Below are 17,104 nucleotides of genomic sequence, written 5' to 3' on the forward strand. Positions count from 1 at the left end.
CACCCTTATGTATACTATATATACCCTTATGTATACTATATATACACCCTTATGTATACTATATACACACCCTTATGTATACTATATATACCCTTATGTATACTATATATACACCCTTATGTATACTATATATACCCTTATGTATACTATATATACACCCTTATGTATACTATATATACCCTTATGTATACTATATATACACCCTTATGTATACTATATACACACCCTTATGTATACTATATATACCCTTATGTATACTATATATACACCCTTATGTATACTATATATACACCCTTATGTATACTATATACACACCCTTATGTATACTATATACACCCTTATGTATACTATATACACACCCTTATGTATACTATATATACCCTTATGTATACTATATATACCCTTATGTATACTATATATACACCCTTATGTATACTATATATATACCCTTATGTATACTATATATACACCCTTATGTATACTATATATACCCTTATGTATACTATATATACACCCTTATGTATACTATATATACCCTTATGTATATATGACTGAACTCCACATTATTTATAGGGATGTGCATTAATTTCCTTTGTGAGGATCAAAATGTGTAAGTAAGCAGCTGCTCGTTCCCATTGGATATTTTCATAGCCAGATTGATTCCTTTAAAAGATCCCCACTTTAAGCTCTGTACAAATACAGATCTTAGAGTGGGGATCTTTTACAGAAATTAAACCATAGTCTATTAACTGGAAACTGCACATGTGCTTACTAATAGTCTCTGTGACTAACACATACTGCTGGTAACCATTATATGCTGCAATCCATCAGTATTCATATAAATGTTCTCAGTATTATTACTATGCATAAGGAATATATGGCTTTGCTATATAAAAATGAAAGAAATCAGTATTATAAAATATTGGAAGTCATGTGGATCTGACCAAATTATTCCTACATATTCAGTAACCAGTTTGCAGAAACTGATCAAGCCTGAAGCAAAAGTTGCTAACGGTAATACAACTAGAGTTTAATGGCTCAGCTGTTTGGCATAGCGACCCCTTAGAAATGACAGATTTGCTAAAGTGAATAAAAATAAAAGGAGAGATTATGTCCCTTAAAATTTATAAGCAAAGATATGACGCAAACAAGTTGCTAAGCCATTTTAAGCACAGATAAATAACATAACCGTTATAAACTGACACAAATCAAAGACATAACATGGTTATAAATTGACGGTTATTTAACCATGGTTTAGTAATGAAAACCTTTAATCTTATGATTCAGGGACGACGGCCCTAAAGAGGAATCTTGTATCTAGCACACTCAAGATCGAGCCCAGAACCACATACAATAGTCCATCAAAATTGGCAAACTTAAGGGTCAAATATGTTAGTGCATTTCCCTTGTATGACCGGGACAAGTGAGAAAGCTGGTGATACACTTTTAAAACTCACAAGGTTGTCCTAAACAGAACCGTTAAAGGGAAGCCACCTAATCTGTGTCACCACAGAGCCGTTACCTAACACCCCTCCATAATTTGGTTGGATACGTAAATAAGTGACAAGAACTGTATTTGCTTTAAGTATACATCTTGTAGAGGTCCTGTATATTTAAACACAGAGCATCTTGTAATGTTATGCTCTGCTCGTCTTACTCTATTGCTGGTCTGAAACTCTAATGTCTGTGACATATTCTGTGCAGGGCTTAGGGTAGAGTACAAGTTACGATATGTAAACACACACTTAGATTCTGACTGATGTAAGCTGAGGTTCACACAGATCGGCCTGCTGGACTTCCTTTATCTTGAAAGTTGAGGCATCCTTCTGTATGACGATATCTCTAATTGTGTGCAGGGTGTCTGAGCTGGTCATTTTATCTTCACGGCCAGTGAGCTCTGCCTCATTGCACCCTTCAGGCATCCAACATACAGGATGTATTTCCATATCTGCTGGGAAACAATGACTGAAATGCTCCAAATAATAAGCTTTCCAATTTAGCAAAATGCGCGTCAAAGACCTGCAACACCTCTGTGTCCCACATGGTTGCCATCTTGATATCCTCGCTCAGTGAAGTAACTTGAAAATGTAAAATGTATTTCTGCTAAGGAAAGTAATAGTGCAGCACTGAAAAGTACTCACAAACTCCCCCTAGGGCTTCCCAGGGTACCCCAACCAAAAACTCAGCTTTAGTAAGTAAAGCTTAAAGGGACGTAATACTCATATATGCTAAATCACTTGAAAGTGATGCAGCATAGCTGTAAAAACACTGATATGAAAATATCACCTGAGCATCCCTATGTAAAAAAGGAAGATATTTTACCTCCAAAATTTCTTCAGCTCACCAGAGTAAGTGTTTTGTAAACAGTTATACTTTAGCTATTGTCCAGCTGCAAGTTTAACCCCCCCAAATAAAAAAAGCCAATCCGCACCAGGAGTGCTGAAGCAATGTTTTGCCTTTGCTTTGATCTCATGATATTTCACTCAATTCTCATGAGATTTCATAGAACTTAGTTAAACTGAATAGGAAAATAACATGACTGCCTGCACATGCCAGATGCACATTCCCTAGCTTGTCCTAGGACAAGTATCCTGACTGGGTGCTTAAAGTCTATTTACAGTAGGGAAATTTGAGGTAAAATATCTTTTTTTTTTTTTAATATTTTCTAGTCGGTTTTTTACAGCTATGCTGCATCACTTTCATATGCTTCAACATTTGGTATCATGTCCCCCTAAAATACCGGCAAGAATCAGGAGCTCCCCACAAACATGTCCCTCCACAACAGCTGTAGGCTCCGCCCCCTATATGTAGACTTTTAATCATCAGTTGATCTTAAACAGAACAAAGAACTAACTGAAATTTTAGATCTGGACAAAGTTGTCTAGCCTGGTAATTTATGTAATTTTGTTTGTATTCAAGCGAAATTGCGTATTTTCCTGTATGTATTCAAGCCTTAATTATGGCAACCACAAGTCTCTTTCTATATGGGGAGAAATCTGAAACATTTCTCTTTTGTTTGTTTTTTAGTTTTTTCCTTAAACATATGACAATTGTTATTTCAGCAGACCACAGTTGTTGCAAAAAGTAGTTATACAGACGCTTGACCATATTTTAATTAGATCATTAAAACTGAAACCTAAATGAAAATTAATTTAATTTGGGGAAACTATGCCGACTGGAGACTTGAAGTCCCTGAAAAACAGGAAGTGGAGAAGGAACATTTGATATTAATTTTAGGTTTTCAAAAACAATTTAATTTGCATGTTTAAAAAAACAAAAACAAAAAAGTTTTTGAAAAAAAATTCATGACTGCCTGAGAGTTTATCAGTACTTGACTGTATGTTGCAGTCCTCTCTGGCAACCAAGGGGTCAAGGGAATGGTTTTTCAACTTCATTGCCAAGGGTCTGAAAAATGTTTTCTACCCCTGGATAGCTGACAGATTTACACAATTTTGCTGTGGTTCTATTTGGACTTTATTCCTGAGCGTAAACAAACAGGAAAACTATATATTGTATACAGTGTATTTTTTTTTCCAAACAAATTAATCTTTCATGTAATGCCTTTTTTTAACTATTTTTTTATTCTAATGCAATAATAGTGTATAATGTAATATATTTTTATAAAAATGTATTGTCCCACTGAAAGAATTTGTATTGTTTAAAAAGATAGTTATTGCATAAACAACACTGTCATATTAATACACTCTTTACCTGTGATTACCTTGTATCTAAGGCTCTGCAGACCACCCCCTTATTTCAGTTCTTTTGACAGACTTTCAGTTTAGCCAATCAGTGATGATAAATAACTCCACAGAAGTGAGCACAATGTTCTAGCTCTGTTTAGCTGTCAAAATGCACTGCGTTAAGAGGCGACTTTCAAGGGCTTAGAAATTAGCATATGAGCCTACCAAGGTTTAGCTTTCAACAAAAAATACCTAGAGAACAAAGCAAATTTGATGATAAAAGTAAATTGGAAAGTTGTTTAAAATGACATGCCCTATCTGAATCACGAAAGTTAAATTTTTACAAGAGTAGTTCAAACAGCAAATCAGCTGTTGGTAAACATGGATAAATAAGAATGCTTTGTCACCTAAATGTGTATATTCCAAACATTTGTTTAAAACCTTATGGCTACTTCAAACCAAAAATTGCCAAATGGCAACATATCATTTTGTGACAGAAAAATGCCATCATTTAAGTCTCCGGGGTTAACAATTTCAGAGATCCTATTTAACCCCATGAATGTATATATATTACCTAAAAGTGAATATTTCTAGAAATATACAGTTACAAAAAATGGTGTTCATTCATGGAAATACTTGCCCAGGAATGGTGAAAGACCTGCATCTTCCTCTTCTTCTCATTACAGGTTTATACATTTATTATCCCTTTTGTACTCTGCAAAACGTTAGATCTGGTTAATGCAGCCATTTTCTTAATACCCTACTATAGGGCTTGATAGATCTGGGCACCCTGGAAAAGACTGTGACAGAGAGTAGCTAAAATCTGGAATTCTTTATTTCTTGCCTTCTTACATTTTTGGGAGGCTTAGGCTGAGTGAGGGATACCTGCGGATATAGTCAAAATGGGCAGGGGAAAAACACAGGTGTTATGTACAGTAGATGGTGTGAATGTGTTGTGGTCTGGATATAGCTTTCCCTGTATGTCAATCAAGTCATACCTGCTCATTGCTCCAGCCATTAATACATATTAGTCATTTTTGTTGTAAATTCTGACTCCTAGATATTAAAAGGACAGTTAAGTCACAATTAAACTTTCATGATTCTGATAGAGCACACAATTTTAAACAACTTTCCAATTCACTTCCATTATCTAAATATGCACAGTTTTTTTTATATGCACACATTCTGAGGCACCAGCTCTTACCGAGCATGTGCAAAATTCAAAGAATATACAGATATGCATTGTGTGATTGACTGATGGCTGTCACATGATATTTTAGGAAGAAAAATGTAACTGATATTTGTCAGAAAAAAAATCTACTAATTTGAAATAGAGTGCTTTACCATTCTCTTTTTACTATGCATTTATTGATAATTCTATTGTGTTGAGTGGTGCTCTTATTATAAACGTTTAGAACAGAAGTGTCAAACTAATTAGAGTCGCGGGCCATTTTACATACTCACGTGGGCTGCACACTACCTACACATCTTCCCATTGCAATGTTTGTTGTTTGTGAATTGTATTGAGTGTCTTTTAATGTTATATTCTTTGGCAACACTAATCGATTCTTTGCAAATAATGCCAGTTTGATACTTAGTGCAAATATTCCTCCTTTCATAATCCATACATACCAAGGAGGATAAAAGCCTAATAAAAGCAAGTTTTCCTTAAAGGGACATTCCAGCCAAAATTGGAATCCGCTTGGATGCAGTTCAGCTTTGAATATAAGCATTTCTGTAATATAAATGTATTAGCAAAAATGCTTCTAATAAAAGCTATAGCTGTTTCAAATGTGTATTTAAATATGCACCGTGCACCAGCATTTTAAACACAGCACTTGCTCTGAGTTCCTAAGGTGCTTGTGCCATCTGGTAATAGCTCAATTTGTTAATTGCTGACATGATGCAAGCCCCACTGGTGCTCTGAGCAGCTGCAGTATTTAAAATGCTGGTGCACTGAGAATATCTAGCTATGCTTCACATGCACGTGCAGAGAGAAATGCTAACACTAAAGCACTGATAACTTTTACCAGATGCATTTTTGCCACTTAGGGCTAGATTTATGAAAGCCCTACGGCTGCAAGTTCTCTCAAGAACTTGCTCGCCGTCATTTATCAAGCAGAGGTCACCAGACCGCCGCTTCCCTAACCTCTTTGCCACCTCTAATGTGGCGAAATTCAATCTCCTTGGTTTAGTCAGACCGAGGAGATTGACAGCTCCTGCCCGCGCGTGATTGGCTGTGCTCAGGCAGGGGGCGGGATTGCACACGAGCGCAAAATTGCGCTCGTGTGCAATGGCGAATACCTGCGGGTAATTTTGCCCCGCCACAATCGAGCTGAGGCGTACAGGGGCGCGTATACGTGCCCCTGTACTCCTCCGCTTTAATAAATCTAACCCTTAATGTATATTGCAAATATGTTTATATTCAAATATGTAATTCATCTATGTGCATTTAAATTTTGACCAGAATATTCCTTTAAGTGTCAGTTCCTGCGCAGCCCTAACTCTAGGTGGAAGTGTTGTAGACTATCAGAACATCTAGATCCCTGTGTAGGTTGTCTCCTGGGTTATTTGCTTTAAAAGAAGGGAGTCTCCCTATTGTCTCTAATGGAGCCCTTTCCTCCTCTTATGGTGAAGGTGAACCTATGGCACAAGGCGGAACCCTTCCTCTGGGGGTATCACTACTGCGTAGTTTTATTGGCTACAATTGAAATACCTTGTAAATTATTTTTCTTATTAATCTATCCATGTTATATATGAGCAATATGGTTCTGATTGTTGATACATGTAAGGGGGAAAAGGTAAATGTTTTCTTCAATGTACTTTTCAATAAAAAATCAGCTTTTCTGGGCACTTAAGGAATTTATTTTTTATAATAGTGTATTGCTAGTGTGGGCACACATCCTCTAAACGGTTCACAAACCCTGAACTAGAGGGACAAGAGACCCCCCCTCATTTGAAAGAGGAAACTAATTCCCTTCAGCCAGTTAATTGTCTTAGCAAAGGCAAATGTGTCAGTGTTTTGGAGTTTCAAGTAACCCCTATCCCCTACTAACTAAATAAGTATATTCATATTCTTATTGTTCCTATGTTTTGCTATATTAATAATGATCAGATGGCAACAACCACTAGTCATATTGTGTTTGTTGTTATGGCGAGGGCACACAGACCCTGGCTTCTCTGAGTAAGTACAAATTAAGTGTATTCTTAATATAAGTTTTATTTTATGGAAGGACAATTCAAGATAATTTATTGGTATAACGATTTGGAACTCAAAGGGACATGGAACCCATTTTTTTTATTTGTTTAAGATTAAGAGTACTGTATACAGTATTAATATCCTTCCTATTTACTTCTGTTATCTAATTTGCTTCTTTCTCTTGGTATCCTTAGTTGAAAATTATACCTAATGTAGTATCAGGAGCAGTCATGCACTACTGGTAGCTAGCTGCTAAGTGTCTGCACATATACACCTCGTTTATTTGGCTCACATGATGTATTTAGCTAGCTCCCAGTAGTGCATTGCTGCTCCTTCAATAAAGGATACCAGCAGAATGAAGCAAATTTTAATAATAGGATGTCCATGTTCTCCGCAGAAAATGTTGCCAGACAGGTTGCATTATAAAGTAGCTGAGTGTAATATTTTCTAATATTATGTAATTTTCTGCTATCCAAAGCACAAATTAATTGCATAATTTAATAGAACTATATTTAATGATAATGTGAGCATTAACAAAATGGAACATTGTTAATTCTGGATAATTTTAGCTGAATATTGGCTAAAATGTTAGTGGGGTGGTGAGTAAAATCAACTGGGTGATGCACCTTCATGCACTACTGGTAGCTAGCTGCTAAGTGTCTGCACATATACACCTCGTTTCTTTGGCTCACATGATGTATTTAGCTAGCTCCCAGTAGTGCATTGCTGCTCCTTCAATAAAGGATACCAGCAGAATGAAGCAAATTTTAATAATAGGATGTCCATGTTCTCCGCAGAAAATGTTGCCAGACAGGTTGCATTATAAAGTAGCTGAGTGTAATATTTTCTAATATTATGTAATTTTCTGCTATCCAAAGCACAAATTAATTGCATAATTTAATAGAACTATATTTAATGATAATGTGAGCATTAACAAAATTGAACATTGTTAATTCTGGATAATTTTAGCTGAATATTGGCTAAAATGTTAGTGGGGTGGTGAGTAAAATCAACTGGGTGATGCACCTTCTAAAAAAAAGTCATGGGGAGAACACTGGAAGCAAATTGCAAATTTGTTTAAAATGTTATGCTGTACCTGATTCATGAACAAAATAAAAATGTGTTAAATGTCCGTTTAAGCCTATGTGACCATGCTACAAAAAATACTGCTGCAGATGAGTCCTAGTAGCTGCTGTTACATTGAAATAATTTATTTAGTGGCTGTGTGACATGTCGCTAATGACTCCTTATGGCTGGGGACCATGATCAGCCTGAGAAGGAGCATCTGACCCTATGTGCAAATACCACTGGCATCTATATCCTACAGGTACCAGTTAACCTCATGTGTTGCTGCATTAAACCATATTCCAGTGTTGTCTGTCTTCAGCCTTTCCTTTCCTCATGATCCTCTTCCTTGCTGTTTGTCTGGACCTACTCTGGAGTTCCCTTTTATTTATATTGACTTTTTATTTTTGCAAGCAGTGTAGATCTATATTGCAGTTGGAAGGCTCACTGTCCTATTCCTTGTCTGATACGATAATATCTGGGTGATTGATTTGGTCCCTCACAAAATAACCCCTTACAGTTAGGGTTAGTTGTGGTGGTAGGGTTGGGGGGATTCATAGGGTACAAAGATGTACCTATATAGTATTCAATAGTACCTATATAATATGAGTATCAGAGGTAACATAATGTGGGGAATCATCTTATTTTTTTTTTTAATATTCCCTGTATTAAGCTTTAAAGGGACACTAAGCCCAAATTTGTTCTTCATGATTCAGATAGTGCATGCAATTGTAAGCAACTTTCTAATTTACTCCTATTAATTATTCTTCGTTCTCTTGTTATCTTTATTTGAAAAAGAAGGCACCTAAGCTAAGGAGACAGCAAATTTTTGGTTCAGAATCTGGACAGCATTTAGCCAACAATCAGCAAGCACAACCCAGGTTGTTAACCAAAAAATGGTCCGGCTTCTAAACTTACATTTTTGCTTTTCAAATAAAGATAGCAAGAGAATGAAGAAAAAATGATAATAGGAGTAAATTAGAAAGTTGCTAAAAATTGCATGCTCTATAGAACAAATTTGGGTTTAGTGTCCCTTTAAGCTACTTTGCAACTAGTATTAAAGGGCTACTGTAAGTAAATATTTTCTATGCCTGTTACTAACTAACTACCCCAAATACGCTTTTTATCAATAGCATTTCATTAACATATCTCTACCGTATATCAGAAATCTTGTCTGCAAATTTAATTGTTTTCCAAACCCACTCCGTGGGTATCCTTTGCTCTGTACCAATCCGTTTACAATACCTAGGTTTCAAAATGGCGCTTTAAACACAAAGTTAGTGGTTTAAGTATTTTGAACACTCAGTGCTGAAAATAGTGGGCAGGATAACGTGACATCATCGGCGAATAAAAGATATAACTTTTAGAACGTTATGAAACTTCGTTTTGGAGAAAATATAGGTCAGTAGGTTTTAATTAATGTTTATTAACTTTAATATGTTAGTTGTTTAGCTTAAAAATTATAACAGAAAGTAATCCTTTAAGGATGGGTGATTGTTTTAAAACAATCGAAAAAAGAAACAAATTTTAACACGTTCTTCGTTTTGAATATTTGTATAACATTCTAACGTTCATTTAATGTAATAGTATTTCTAATGCTTTGTTTAAATGCAATATACAAATTATGCAATATTCAAAATAGAAGCATTCAAATTGATATATTGTATCTATTTACTAAATTCCCTACCACATTAACTATTGAACTTCTGTATTAGTATTAAATGTTATGTTATATTCGAAATTTCAAATGTGTACATTTTGATCTAATTATGAACATTCAAAATCAAAAGTGACATTTGAAAACTGTAATTCGCATTCGATTATAGAATAATTAAGAATAGTCGTTCTTATCAACATTCGATTATGTAAATTGAATGTCTACAATAACATTTGTTCTAACATTTAAATTCGAATATAAACACATTCGCCCATCCCTAGCAAGTATAAGGGCTTTACAGTTGCCTTGACCTGGCAAAATAAAAGGCGTTTGTGTAGGCTAAGTGATAGGCCACATATTTTTTTATAGCTGTTGCTATTCATTTCTGGATGTTGCAATGAGGCTGTTGGGGACTTATTTACTGACATAATTTGTGTGGAAACCGCACATGGTGGCAATAAGATTCTTGCTGCGAAGTGATGTGACCCAGCCCTATCTGTGCATGTGTTTTGGTTTTTTTTGTTTGTTTTTTTATAGTTTTTTTTTCTTTTTGCAAGGGTAAAATGTTTGCATACACTAGTAAAATCAGTTGCCACACTTCTCTGGAATAATAATTGTGAATAGTTGTAAATAGGCTTAATATCTAACATTTATCTTTATTCCTTTTTTTCTTTGTGTATAAAGGAAAGATTATACAAAATGACACATTACTTATATAATATACTAATACTAATTTTCAATTTTTACTGATGAATTTAGGATTATAAATTTTTAAGAAGATGATTTGATTTGAGTGCTTAAAAGTAAAACGTAAAAAGTTTATTTTGAAAATGACAATTTAAAAAAAAAATAAAAAAAATCACACAAATATTATCACACACTGAAAAAAGATAATGAAAAAAGTGACACTAAAATAAATTTTTGCACTTTGTTGGATTTTTGACATTTTTGCTAGATATATGTGCAAACTTTGCTTTATTTTCCAACCCCCCTTTAGGACTCATTATACCAGTACTATCACGCGAGTTTACCTGGGTAGGAGAATGGCGCTTATTCTCAGCGATGCACTTGCTTAGTTTAGCAGACGTAGCCACTTACGTCTCCGTCCCAGCTTCAGCATTCTCAGAGGATCAGACTAGCTCTATCTATTGCAGAGAGGGTCACAGAGCTGTGCTGCTATAAGTAAATATGAACCACATGTAGACTGAATCGCTCCTAGTATTTAACGGGCATTGCAATATATAGATGATTATAACTTTATATTGTAATTTAAACAATAAACAAAAATGGAAATACTGATGAAACAATAGATAAAGGCAAGAAAACTTTGGCACACTTAAATATTTCCTTAGACTAACTAGCCAATAAGATAAATCAATTACATTAGACATTTCAAAAAATAACATTTTAAAATATTAAATTCATCAAAATAAAAATTCAAATCTAGTGTTCTAAATCAATAAATAGCCATACTATTTAATAATAGTTGTATACATTCATAATATACATATATCTACATTTTGTTTTTAAATTTAAAAATAAAAATCAATTTAAAGGGACATAATACTCATATGCTAAATCACTTGAAACTGATGCAGTATAACTGTAAAAAGCTGAGCATCTCTATGTAAAAAAGGAAGATATTATACCTCACAATTTCCTCAGCTCAGCAGAGTAAGTTCTGTGTAAAAAAAAAAATTATATACTTCAGCTGCTGCCCAGCTGCAGGTAAAAAAAAAAAGTATGAAGAAATGAACAGCAGCCAATCAGCATCAACAGTGCTGAGGTCCTGAACTCTTTTACTGTGATCTTATGAGATTTCACTTTACTCTCATGAGATTTCATAGAAAACTTCCTTAAACTGAATAGGGAAATAAGATGAGTGTGCACGTAAGCTTAGAAGTCCTTTACAATGGGATGTGGCTACTGAGGAATTTTTGAGGTAAAATATCTTTCTTTTTTACATAGAGATGTTCAGGTGATATTTTCTAGTCAGGTTTTTACAGCTATGCTGCATCACTTTCAAGTGTTTCAACATTTGGGTATCATGGCCCTTTAAATATATGATTTTAATAAATTACTGTATATTAATGTTCATTTGTGTTCTATGTAATAATGGTTATTTATAAATTATTAGATTCTGAATTACTAAAATGTATCCATTGATTAAGAAGAAATAACACTATATTAAAATACCTTTATAAACTGGTGCTTGCAAAAAGATAGTCACGAGCTAAACTCAGCACTTGAGGAAATCAGTCACTAAAGTGTAAAGCAGGTTGAGTTCCCTAAATTCCGTTTTTAACTCGTGACTGCTTCTCTGACCCCCAACATAAACAATCATTAATCACATACTGTGACAATTAGAGGCAAATGCTGTCACACAGCGCTACACTATTGAGAGAAAGTGGTAAAATCGTTCAAATTGCGCATGCTCAAATCCAGTAGTAATTTCTGGCTGGTGTCCTACGAGATTTGCTACCTCTACCTGCGCATGCTCACAATTATGTAATCACACTCCATATGTTTGAAAGGAATGTGATCATTTAATCGCCAGCATGCACAGATTACAGGCAGCAAATCTCGATGAGCGCTGATTGCCTGTAACTGCTGCTGGGGGGTTACTAAGTCACACTAAGCCCATAGTAGGTGTTCCTAATCACACATATACGCTGCACTGTAATTCCCCCATGTCCACTATGTTTTTTTTGCCTCCGCCTGGGGGGTTCAAGTGGGGCGACCCCTCTAAAGAAGCGTGATGTTTGAATGCGTGTCATAGGCACACATGTTGGGAGTATAGTCTCCCTATTTTTTAAACTTTTGGCTTACTCCTAGGTTCTGAATTGGTTCGTAATAATTCTGCCTTATCATGATAGATAGAATAGCGATAATTTCAGCTCCCGCTATAGAAGGAGCTTAGTTTCATTTTGATAGAACAGGTATAGTTAAACAATTAAATATAGCTCCCAGAATTTCAGTAAAAATAGTCACAAAAATTGCTAAAAGTCTCCCTATTAAGCAATTTCTTAAAGGGCCATTAGACACCAAATTTTTCTTTGCATAAATGTTATGTAGATTATCCATTTATATAGCCCATCTGGGAGTGGTTTTGTAACAATGTTTAGTTTTACTTATATTTTTTAATAACATTCTGTAGATTTTCAGACTCCTAACCAAGCCCTTCAGTGTCAGAAGTAGACGCGCTTTTCCAGTCTACTGCTGGCTTCTGTTTTTATAATCTGTCTTTTCATATGCAAAGAAGGGGGTGGGGGGAGGGGTAGTGTTTTCAATTTAGCCACTTTACATGGGTGTTCCTGTAACCTAATCAACAGCGCTAAACTTGGAGCTTCGAAGTAAGTTTTTAAAAGGTGTTATACTGAATTTTTAGATCAGTATCTGTGCATATTATTCTTTATAGTAATGTCTATTACATGCAGTTACATGAAAATTGGTGTATACTGTCCCTTTAAATAAATATATGAATGACCTTAGACTGTTTTAAAATATATTAGAGTGCAGTATCCCCCTTATATACAGTTTAAACTGTCGTTGGTGACATCCAAGTGGTAAAAAAAAGTTATTTTAACCCCTTCCTGACCGGACAAAGTTCCGATGTAAACAAATAAGTAAAAATTGAAATTGCGTGATCTTTCATGCGATCGCGTGATTTAAATGATGGGATTGGGTCTGGGGGGAGTGCCTATGACGCTAGGCACGCCCTCCAGCCCACAATCCCATTTAGCAAGCCCCTATGGCTTCAGGACAGCCAAATGGCTAGGACGTTCCATGCTGTCCTAACGGCGCTAAAGCCCAGTGCAGTTAGGACGGCATGGAATGTCCTAATGGTGGGAAGGGGTTAAAAATAAAACTAAGCTTTGTTTTCGGCTAAAAATATGTTTGTTTTATTCTTATTTTTATTAATCAAAATATGTCTTATTTATGAGTAATTTAGCACTGTTTTATAATCCCTTTATTTTCTTTGTCTGGATTCAGTTTGCTGTCCTCTTGAAGACGGAGTAAATGAATAAATCTCCTTCTTTCAAGGCAAATGTGTACTCTGTAAGAGCTTGGTCTATCCACTGGCTCACCATTATTTTATTAGTTCAATATATCTGCTTCTTTCACTGTCAGCTTTTGGAAGAAAGGTCTTGCAGACTGCCCCACCCTGTCAATCATATGGGCATTATGGGTATTGATCAGATTACCTGAATACTACATCGACATTAGAGTGTAAGAAAAAATAAGGATAATATCTAAAGCTAAATAATTTTCTACAATGTAGAATTGGTGTCATGAGAAGCCACCCAGACATTTTAATGCTCTTTTACATTCATTCTGAATAGGGTCTTTTTGAGGGATATGTAAAATTAAGCTAACAAAAGGAAAATGGGCTATGGAAGGAAGCGTTGAAATTGCCCAAATATTTCTTAAAGTTCTATCTAATCCAAGAAGTCAATAGGCAGTACCTGAATGTTATGCTATCGGTTTATCAGTTAGTATAAATATTATTGTATGTGAACATCTAAAGGTAGAAGCTATCAACATGAAGTGTTGTATAATACCCATTACTGATATGGTACATAATAGTTCTGTTAATAGTATATTGTTTTATCTGCTTTAGGAATGGTTGCCTATGGCATGGCAAAAGCAGCTGTTCATCAGCTATGTCAGAGTCTTGGAAGCGAGAAGAGTGGTTTGCCTGTTAATTCTTCTGCTGTGGCCATACTGCCGTAAGTATTACAGAGTAAAGAGTTAGGCTTTAAAATCACTGTGATTTTAAGAGAGAGAGTGTGTGGCTTACGTTGGTAAATGTGCTTATGGGAGGTAATGGTAGTATAAAAATGTTCACCTTCTACAGGAAAATTGCTGTGAAAATATGGAATATAAGATTTTCTAGAGATTTTTTTGTTTTATAAATCATTGTTACAGGTACAGATCCCCAAATCCAGAATGATTCCAAAATCCAAACTTTTTTTTTTTTTTTAAATGATTTAAAACTAACATAATTCCCCACAAGTAAATCACAAACTTCTCTGCCTGAATCTTTGTTTTTTTTGTGTTCTAAAATGCAAATGCTGATCTATATTTATTGAATGCAACAACAGTTCCCTTTCCGATTACAGTACTGTTCTATCACTATGATGGTACTATGTATACAAAAGTAATACAAATTATATAACACTTTAGGTTGCATTATAAACTGTATAATGACATGTAAATATTGCCTAAATGACATAAGATTTTTACACTTGTCTTATTTTACAGATGCAAATTTACAAATATTTCAAAATCCAAAATATTTTGAAAACCTTTTCCAGTCTCGATCAGTTTGGATAAAGGCTTTTCTACCAGTATTTAGTTTTTCTATTTAAGTATACTATGTACCTTTTTGGTTTCCCCCCACTCCTTCAGCCAACACACACTTACTTTCTCTCTCACACACATATATTCAAGCAGTGCTTGACAAATTTTTAGATGCCAGGATTTCCATTTGTTTGCAGTCCAAGGACAAACGTCCTGAGAAGCTTTGGTGTAAAAAAACAACAACTATGCACTTCAGTCCCTTTGAGACTAGTTTAACACTCAAAGATAAATTGCAGGAAAAATGGGTGAAAATATATATTATGAAGTCACATTGCAAAAGCTAATTATGTATTATAAACATATGGGGGATAGTGTTGTGAATCTAATACCCTTTTAAAATTACCCACTAAAAAAAATGATTTAAAAAAAATAAATCATGAGTGAAGTCACAGGAAAAATGTAATACACCTGTGCAACATTTAACCAAATATAATCACAATATTCTCAATCAAGATCGCTCAGCATCCAGTTTCTAAGATACTGTAGAGCATCCTCATACCATAATATGGATACAAAACTCCTGTTTTGTATGTGCGCAGTGTTTTGTTTAAGCTTATCAATTTTTATTTGTAGCGTTACCTTGGATACGCCAGCCAACAGAGCGTCTATGCCTGATGCAGACTTCACTTCCTGGACACCATTAGATTTTATCGCTGAGTGAGTACACACTATCTGTTTATCATATCACAGTGGTGCAGTGCTGAACGCTTTACACTACTTAACATGTTTATCCCTAAGCTTAGTACAAAACTATTAAAGGGACAGTCTAGTATAAATTAAACTTTCATTATTCAGATAGGACTTTTAAATTTAATCAATTTTCCAATTTACCTTTATCATCAAATTTGCTTTTTTCTCTTGGTATTCTTAGTTTAAACTAAACATAGGTAGGCTCATATGCTAATTTCTAAGCCTTTGAGGGCTGCCTCTTATCACATACTTTTTAAATCTCTTTTCAACACAAAGAGACAGAAAGTACACATGGGCCATATAGATAACACTGTGTTCAGGCACAGGGGGTTAATTTAGATTTAGCACAAAACAATGCTAAATTTAAGACAATAGATAATAAACAGTCACAGTCATGTGATCAGGGGGCTGGAAGAAGGTTCCTAGATACAAGGTAATCACAGAGATAAAAAGTATATTAATATAACTGTGTTGGTTGTGCAAAACTGGGGAATGGGTAATAAAGGGATTATCTATCTTTTAAAACAATAACAATTCTATGGTAGACTATCCCTTTAATTTCAAGTAGGTTGCATGCAGATTTAACTCTTACATTGAGCTTCTATTAAGACAAAGGAAAATGCTTAGTTTGTATAGATTATGGAAGATTATTAACTTTAGGATAGCCCAACATCCATAGGAATATTCTTTATACTTAAAGGGACACTGAACCCAAATTTTTTCTTTCATGATTCAGATAGAGCATGCAATTTTAAGCAACTTTCTAATTTTCTCCTATTCTCAATTTTTCTTCATTCTCTTGCTATCTTCATTTGAAAAGCAAGAATGTAAGTTTAGAAGCCGTCCCATTTTTGGTTCACAACCTGGGTTGTGTTTGCTGATTGGTGGCTAAATGCACCCACCATTAAACAAGTGCTGTCTAGTGGGCTGAACCAAAAATTGGCTGGCTCCTTAGCTTAGATGCCTTCTTTTTTAATATCTATATATAAAAAAAAATAATAAAAAAAAAAATATATATATATATATATGTGTGTGTGTATATGTGTGTGTGTGTATATATGTGTGTGAGAGCAGATGTAGAGTAGTAGTTATACATTCATAACATAATACAGATAGAGTTAAATATGATGACTGAACAACATTCATTACATTGAATTCATTCATATTATATCACATAGAAATGAGATGACTTTACAAAAGGTACACTGATGAACTGCTTTTGATCTTTCGTGGCAACTGTGAATCTTCCTTCTAAACCTACGGATTTACAAAACTGGTCACAAATTAGCCACTATTCTCTATCAAAAGCCAATTTATAGTAACTCAGTTCTGCATACTGAGTCATGATCCTCCTTACCTAATCCACACCATACCAAAAGCAGAGTTTATAACTTCAAAAAGTGCAATGTCCACAGCACTTAATAATATCCAATAGTCCTTTATTCA

At 34.7% G+C, this 17,104-nt stretch overlaps 1 protein-coding gene across 1 annotated transcript in view; it reads left to right on the top strand.

Moving 5' to 3' along the window:
• Positions 1–17,104, top strand: part of QDPR (quinoid dihydropteridine reductase) — a 71,530-nt gene that overhangs the window by 13,380 nt on the left and 41,046 nt on the right. Inside the window, exons 5-6 of the mRNA XM_053704112.1 lie at positions 14,226–14,334; positions 15,542–15,625. Of these exons, the coding sequence (XP_053560087.1) occupies positions 14,226–14,334; positions 15,542–15,625 (193 nt within the window). The remainder of the gene's footprint in view (positions 1–14,225; positions 14,335–15,541; positions 15,626–17,104) is intronic.

This window comes from Bombina bombina, chromosome 2, assembly GCF_027579735.1.
Source record: "Bombina bombina isolate aBomBom1 chromosome 2, aBomBom1.pri, whole genome shotgun sequence".
In the NCBI taxonomy this organism is placed as follows: domain Eukaryota; kingdom Metazoa; phylum Chordata; class Amphibia; order Anura; family Bombinatoridae; genus Bombina; species Bombina bombina.